The sequence below is a fragment of the Erythranthe guttata genome, chromosome 9 (genome assembly GCF_056151865.1).
Source record: "Erythranthe guttata isolate IM_541 chromosome 9, IM_541, whole genome shotgun sequence".
In the NCBI taxonomy this organism is placed as follows: Eukaryota; Viridiplantae; Streptophyta; class Magnoliopsida; order Lamiales; family Phrymaceae; genus Erythranthe; species Erythranthe guttata.
In genome coordinates, this window is record NC_142541.1 from 11,395,878 (window position 1) to 11,404,178 (window position 8,301).

General features: G+C 35.0%; 1 protein-coding gene across 1 annotated transcript; it reads right to left on the minus strand.

Annotated features, from left to right (window-relative positions):
* Positions 1 to 1,045: 1,045 nt before the first annotated feature.
* LOC105961813 (putative auxin efflux carrier component 1c) lies at positions 1,046 to 5,278 on the minus strand. Its single transcript, XM_012986078.2, has 6 exons — positions 3,450 to 5,278; positions 3,094 to 3,340; positions 2,911 to 2,996; positions 2,388 to 2,545; positions 1,443 to 1,519; positions 1,046 to 1,352 (listed from the first exon to the last, which is right to left on the minus strand). Exons 1-6 carry the CDS (start codon positions 4,516 to 4,518, stop codon positions 1,286 to 1,288), a joined length of 1,704 nt encoding a protein of 567 aa, XP_012841532.2. The 5' UTR covers positions 4,519 to 5,278; the 3' UTR covers positions 1,046 to 1,285.
* Positions 5,279 to 8,301: the final 3,023 nt, after the last annotated feature.

Below are 8,301 nucleotides of genomic sequence, written 5' to 3' on the forward strand. Positions count from 1 at the left end.
CAAGAACTATATATATATAATGCGCTTCTGACAAATTAAAGTGCGTTTTTGGGTGGCTGCGATTCTCAATAGCCCTACCGCAAAGCACGCTTATAAATGCAATAGTACTCATGGATCCCGCTCCCTAACAGAATCTAGTACTGAAGCATCTCGAAGATTCCCTGCCTATTTGATGTGGTGTGTGATATATATATATGCTGCAGCCATATATCGGAGTTGTCTTCAAAATAATGATTGGTAGTAAGTTCTATTCTTCGTGGCATAAACAGCTTTTCCATCTAACTTTTAAGTTTTTTTTTTTGTAAAATATCAATTTATTGATCATAAATCACTTATATACTTTGAGGTAGATACTAAGTTTTAAGTCGGAAGTTGATCCAGTGAAACTTCTGGAAAGCACAAGTCAGTTTTATAGTAAAACAATTAATTATATAATTATAAAATAACGAGAAAGATATATTTTTATACTATAAGAATAGTTTTTTTTTTTTTTTTTGTGAACATTTTAGATGAATTGCAATTTGATCTCATTAAGATAGTTTTATCAAAATTGTACTATATATATTCATGTTGGTACTCTTTGTACATTTTTCAAGTGGAATTAGAATTTGATAATTTTTTTACTTTATTTTAAAATTATTTAGATACCTACACTTCATAAATTTTTTTTGGACAATTCAATTCGGACCGGTTGAACCATGATCCAACCGTTGGTCTGTCTTTCTGACTCGTCATGTAAATTTGGAAATATGAAAATCTATTTAAGCAAACGAAAAGTAATTAAAATAAGTAAAGGATAAAACCAAGCTTTTATACTTCTACATGTAAAATTTGAATTTGTTTTACTCTATATATATTTAAATTTTATTTGGCTATTGCGACTTGTGAGTAACTTATTAGGCATTAATGTAGTAATTAGGTTCATCTTCTATGGAGCCTTTTTAAATCTTAACATCAAATTATCATCTCAAATGAAAATATATGTACTATATAACATGTAATTCACTTCAATTACGACAACAAAATGGAGATATTCGAGTCTCTATTTCTTCATCTAACCATTAATTCTTCGATAAAATATAAGATCATATGATTTTACAACTACGTAACATAAAAAAAACGTACAACGGAATAATAACATAATGATTGATACTAAATAAGCTCGCTCCCTTCTTTTTAATTCTGGTACTAATTAAAAATATTTTGTCGTGTCCAAATAATTGACGCCCTAGCTAATTTTAAACCTACATAACCGTGTCCGGAACAAAATCCTCGAATCGCAGCTTCATAGCCCCAGCAAAATGTAGTACACCAGTGTTATCGGCAACGCGATCAACATTCCGAATATTACACTGCGTTAATTCATTGAAAAAAAAACATAATTTAATTCATATATAAAAAAAAATGAATGGATAAAAATAAATAAAATAAAATATAGTTACCCTGTGCTGAGAATATCAGGGTGTACATTGTACTCCTTGGCAAAAACAAAGGGGACAATTCCTTGCGGCAGAGCAGCCTGTTTTTCCCCACCCCAAACCATCATTATTATATGTTATATTATATATCTATGAGAGAGAGAGAGAGAGAGAGAGAGAGAGAGGGGGAGAGTTGTCTTTTTCTATAGATATTTCCTTGACTGAGAAATTGTCCTGTTATATTTGAACACAGCGAAAACATTTTATATGTGCTATTTGAATGACTGTTGTTTTTTTTTTTAATTTAATTTAAATAAATTAAAAAAAAAGCCAAAAGAAGTTAGTTTCACGTGTTTGACTGTCATGGGTGTTTGTATATTTCGGTGAGAGAGATTCCTTAGGCATGCAACATGATTTTATTTTTGTTGTTTCAATATATTCCCACCAAATGGGGGGGACCATTAATTTTGATTCCATTCTATACTTAATTAATTAATTAATGGGTAAATTACAAAAACCCCCCTGAGGTATGGTCAAATTACAAAAAACCCCCTCTTGTTTGGATAATTACATCTACCCCTCAACTATGATTTTTTCTTACATTTCCATCCTTATGGTGCCAAATTCAACATAGTCATCTAAATTTCGTGGAATGTGCTCTAGTTTGTACTCGTTTTGTATAAAAATACAGTTTCCGATACACCACAAACTAATATATATACAAGCTAAAAATCACATATTATGATCACATTGCTTCATAATGTAGAGATTGAATGGGATAAAACGGGTGAAAAAGTGATAATATTCCATATAATCTCGAAGATTCCACTAAATTTGAGGAGTTGAGGGGTGGTTGTAATTATCCAAACAAGAGGGGGTGTTTTTGTAATTTGACCATACCTCAGGGGGTGTTTGTAATTTACCCATTAATTATATATATACAATTAAGAAAAAAGAAAAAAAAAGGACCTGAACAATGGCGACGCGGAGAAGAACGCCACGTAGGCCAACGGCAATAGAAGCAGCGGCCATGACAGCTGGTCCTGTAAGAAATCTGACAGCCATAGCAAAAGTCGCCACTGAATTACCACATGCTATTATCCTCGGTTGCAATGCCATGAACAGACCTGCATTTTTTATATTATTATTCATTCGTCACCGCCCTGTCTCTTTATCATCCTCCCCTCCCTCTACTGTGTCTTTCTCATGGTGTTCTACTGTGTGCACTCTCTTTTTTTTTTTTTTTCTTTTTTTGGTTTGAAATAAAATTGAAAGAGATGGCAGACAATAATGTGGAGACATGCTGCCATCATGACAATGAACCATGCATTGCATACACTGTTTTCATTAATTATCTCAAACTTTGCTTTTCATTAGCATGCTTCTTGCTTTATTGATTGAATTAAATTATTAAAAAAAATCTACATAAATTGAATTTAAATCATTTTCAATAAATAAAAAAATGTAATTAAAATTGAATACTCCTACTTACCAAGACTAAACATGGCCATCCCAAGCCCTGCATCAGACAGTATAGATATCGACTTTGCTATTATAGCAGGCATCTCTACATTCCACCTATATATTATAATAAATATAAAATCCCCCATAAATAAATTAATTCACATATTTATTAAAATCAATTTTAATTTAAAAATAATAAAAAAAGAAATACCTGAAAGAAACAAGAGACCAAATGAGGCCAATTAAGCTGGAATAAGTGTTGGGATTTCTGATGAGTTTCCTCCAAACCATGATCAAAATAAGCCTAGTCATCACACTTGTTGGTGGCATATTCACTTTCTCTCTCTTCTCTCCCTCTCTCTCTCCTCCTCCTTCTTGATCTTCTCTGTTATTTCTAAAACTCAAATCTTCTCTCTCTACACATTCCTCTTCCTTATTATTTTCTCCTTGTCCCTCCACTACATTCACAACAACATAGTACCAACCAATCATCAAAAACTTGTAAGAAAATAAAAAATAAAAAATTAATTAATTAATTAATTAAAAAAAAGAAAGAAAAAAATATACCTTTGGCAGGAGAAACACCACCGCCAAACACATCCGAAACAGGAGAAGCACTAGTGCTCCACACGAACATATGAACATCTTTCCCGCCACTTTCCTTTTTATTTCCCGCCATTTTTGAAGGTGAAAACATCCCGGGGTTCGGCGCCGGGTAGTTCGTCCCATTCCCATGGAAGAATCTAGACTTGTTCGCCGCCGCCTCCTCCTCGAAGAAGTTCGACGGCCTCGAACCGTAAACGTCGTTAGCTCCGAAGTTGGAGTTTCTCCCGCCGCCGGCCGAGTAGAAATCGGAGTGGTTGAAACTCGACCCTCTCGGCGTCGGGTTCCTCGACGACTGTAAGGAATAAATCTCGGCGTTCGTCAGATTCGACGGCCGGGGAGTTGCGCCGGAGGGAAACCCGCCGACGGACTTTCTCGAGAACACGTCGGATTTCGAGGCGCTGGATTTCCTGACGGTGACGTGGAGCTTCCCGTCCTCCTTAACCTCCGCCGCCGTCTCCAGCATCTGCCGCCCGTCGAGCGACGTCACGTCGGAGTCGACGGTGATGGACGCAATAGCTCCGGCGGTGTCGTCGGGAAACTGCTCGGAGATGAGCAGCCGCGCGCCTCTGAACTCGAACAAGAACAGCATCAACGTGTACCACACGATGCACTGGAGAACGACGATCTGCACCATCAGCCCGCCGGAGAAGTCGCCGTACATTCCCTTCAATAACGGGATTCCCATAACGAGGGTGTTTGGGAGCGTGGATAGCGAGAAGAAAGTTATCGTCCATTCCAAACAGCCCCTCTTGGTGAAGTTGGCCCACACGGCGAGTGCCGCGAGGACTATGAGCTTCTGGAGGGTGTCGGCCGCGATGAAGCGTACGTTCATCGTGTACGGGTTGTTGCCCGCTATGAAGTGGAACGAGAGGAGGGGCACCGCGAACATTGCTACGAAGCGGTTGATGCCGGAGCATTGCGTCGGCGTGAAGATCTTCCACCATTTTACGGAGCCGTAGGCGAGTATCATCGCTACGTACAGCGGCACCACCGCGGTCATCACGTGGTAGAAATCGGTTGAGGTTATCATCTTTCTTGGGGAAAATGGAGTGTTTCTTCTTCTTCTTGTGGTTTTGAAAAGTATGTAGTGATGGTGGTGGAGGGCATGTGTGTTTTAGGGTTTATGAGGGGTTGTTGTGAGTATTTGTATGTATAATGTATAGTACATATGAATAGAGAAATATAATTAACTGAAAAATACAGTTTTCATCCCTCAAGTTTTCTCCAATTTTACATTTGGTCCTCATATAACGGAATGTTTCCAGCACTACTTTGTAATTGGCGGACTAAAGATAAATTAACAGAAATGACCAAAAATGTCAAATTATTAAAACATGAGAGACCAAATGTGTTTTTTTGTGAACATGAAAGACCAAATGTAAAATCATTGCGAACTTGAGGGATGAAAAGAATAAATTTCCCGTGAAAGAAATATAGGATATAGTAGTTGTTATTTGTGGGGGGTTGTTGTGAGTATTTGTATGTATAGTACAGATGAACGGAGAAACGAAGTGAAAAATACAGTTTTCATTTCTCAACTTTTAGTCATTTTCGTCAATTTTCCGTTAAAACTAACGGAAACAAACGTGTTTCCATCACTACTGTAACTGACAAACTGACGATAAATTGACGGAAATAACAAAAAATGTCAAATTTATGAAAAATGAGGGACTAAATATGTTTTTGTGAACATGAGGGATCAAATGTGAAAATAGAGAAAATTTGAGGGGTGAAAACTTTAAATTTCACGAGAAAGGAATATGAGATATAGTAATTGTTATTTGGGGGTTGTACAAAAAGATGCAGAATAAGCAGCTTTGAGTTGGTATTAAGAATAAAAGTGATTGAACCTGTTGCACACTCCCCAAAGCAAAGTGTGAGGAGTGAACTAATTATGTTTCACTTGAACTTTGTTTTTTATTTTTATTTTTTAACTTATTTGTTTTAGAGCTGTGTTTGGATTGGAAAGTGAGAGTTGTGTGCGTCTTATTAGTACTTGTCTGAACAGATCCTGTCTTGCATCAACCCTTTTCTTGGATTTTCCTTTGGAATTATGAGCTTTTTATATATATATGGGGGGCAACTATTTTGAATACTAATTTTTGCTTAGTTGAATACTACCTAGTTGAAAATCACAATTGAGTACATATTTATAAGTTTTTTCTTACTTTAAAACCAAAATAAAAAGAAAATTACAAAAACACCCTTTCATACAAAATATCAATTATATCAAATTTTATTAGAAATTACCTATTCAAAAACCAAATAAAAAAAAAAGAAAAAAACCCTTTGTTGTTAAAAAAAAAAACCTCCACCATTTCTTCTCCTCTCCAACCCTGACCGCCGCCGCCGCCGCCGCCGCCGCCGAACGCCACCGTACGTGCTCGTAACTGCCGCGACAACCCAATTAAACCCTATCTTTTTCATCTTCTTAAATCCTCCAAAACATCTCCAAATTCAAAAAATCAAAACCTCACAAAACTTATAAAATGGAGTTATAAGACAATAATATGGTAGTATATGTGGAAAGAGAAGCCATTAAGGTAAGTATCGATGTCTTTTTTGAGCTTCGAAGTCGATTTTGAAGTTTTTTTTTTTGAAACCCGTCGGCAATTTTCGACACATACAGGTCGATTTTTGGTCAATTTTCGACACCAACGTGTCGAAAAAGAAAAAAAAAAAAAAAAAAAAAAAAACCAAATTTCGACACCTACCTGTCGAAATTTGGACAATTTTCGACAGGTAGGTGTCGAAAAACACTATTGGTAAAAAAAAAAAAAAAAAAAAAAAAAAAAAAAAAATTTTTTTTTTTTTTTTTTACCAACAGTATTTTTTCGACACATACCTGTCGAAATTTGGACAATTTTCGACAGGTAGGTGTCGAAATTTGGTTTTTTTTTTTTTTTTTTCTTTTTCGACACGTTGGTGTCGAAAATTGACCAAAAAATCGACCTGTATGTGTCGAAAATTGCCGACGGGTTTCAAAAAAAAAAAACTTCAAAATCGACTTCGAAGCTCAAAAAAGACATCGATACTTACCTTAATGTGTTCTCCTTTCATATATACTACCATATTATTGTCTTATAACTCAATTTTATACGTTTTGTGAGGTTTTAATTTCTTTAGTTTTGATATTTTTTAGAAGGGTTTGTTGTGAGATTTTTTAGAAGGGTTTGTTGTGAGGAAGATTTTTTAGAAGGGTTTTTGGGGAGGGAGAAGAAGGAGGTGGAGAAGGAGGGAAATGGTTTTTTGAGTTTTTGATTATTTGGTATTTAAGAAAGAAAAATAGTATTTGTAATATTTTTTTAGTTTTAATTTCATTAAGGGTATTAAAGTAATTTACAATTAATTATTTATTTTTTATTTTTTTGGTATTCAAGTAAGCAAAAGTTGGGATTTGAAATAGTGATCCCCATATATATGGGCTATGGATGTGCTTAGATTCGGCCCGTATGATGCTCTAAAATCGGCCCGTTGACCACAACTCGGTTAGACATTGGCGATGAACTGCGACCCGAACCATGAATCGGTTCATGTAATAATTTGGGTCGGCCGGCTACGAGGCTTTTGAGATCCTACACTGGGTGAAATACACCGGGTAGATTTTTACCATTAATATACACACAAACACACACACACACACATTGGTGTGTGTAGATCAACGGTAAAAAATCACCCGGTGTAACCTTCACCGGGTGTAGGATAGATAAAACCCGGCTACGATTCAATAGCCTACCTATGAATTGGGAACCGCCTTTTAACCATGGTTTTTCACAGTTCAAACTTCAAACTGTCAAATTTATATTAGGGTAAACAACGTTAAATCGCCTATATTTTGCTCATTTTTACCGATTACCACCTCAATTAAAAAAAATTAAAAAAAGTTTGATCCCACCTAAACTTAATAAGTTGTGCCACGCTGCCACTTTTCACATTTTCAGGCAAAAAATACCGGAATTTGAAGCATGTTCGTTCCACATTTGCAACGCAAATGCTTCAAACTTCAAAGCGAAAAGGATTATTATTATTATTATTATTATTATTATTATTATTATTATTATTATTATTATTATTATTATTATTATTATTACTACTATAGTTTAAGATGTCAAGTCTGGTGAAAGTAGTTGTTGGTAAATGATTTTTTAAATCTTAATAGTTCATCTTTCAACAATCACGTATACTTGATGAGTGATATTTAAAATAAAAAACGAATTACATGAGGCAAATCCTGGATTCTCACGATTCAAATTGTTGATTCAATTCGCAATTCAAATTGTCGAACCATAATCGGCCCATATTCCCTAGATCAATTCAGGGTTCGATTCTCATTTCACAGTCAATAGTTTACCAACGCGTTGGCCACGGGCCAGTCGAACTAAAGGCCTCGTCTATGCTCACGATGGAGCTAGAAAACGAGGTAAGTATAGGCCTATTTATTTAATTTATTATTTAGAGTTTATATCTATAAGACTTGTATTCATTATGGTGAAAATAATTATATACTAATTTATTGTGACTTAATTACGTAAAATTGGTGATATATTTGTGTGTTCGACATCATGTTGTTTAATCACGATTCATTATGGGTGCAGTATAATGAGGCATGATAAATGTACCTGTCATGCTTTATTAATCGTCATCATATATTATATGGTAGTATATATTTGCATTTTTATGATGTTTAAAATCATTTCAAATTCAAAGCGATTACAATGATTTTTTTTTAAAGCCAATGTAAAACATTTGGGTAAATATATTTTGCACTACTAATATTTAGTCAATGTAACATTTACTCTTTAATAAATGATTT

Excerpts from the sequence above, each read along its gene's own strand:
- LOC105961813 (XM_012986078.2), bottom strand. The coding sequence starts at position 4,518 with ATGATAACCTCAACCGATTTCTACCACGTGATGACCGCGGTGGTGCCG. Across the intron at positions 3,341-3,449 it reads TGGTGTTTCTCCTGCCAAAG|TGGAGGGACAAGGAGAAAAT; the intron begins GTATATTTTTTT and ends TTGTGAATGTAG. Across the intron at positions 2,546-2,910 it reads GATGGCCATGTTTAGTCTTG|GTCTGTTCATGGCATTGCAA; the intron begins GTAAGTAGGAGT and ends TAAAAAATGCAG.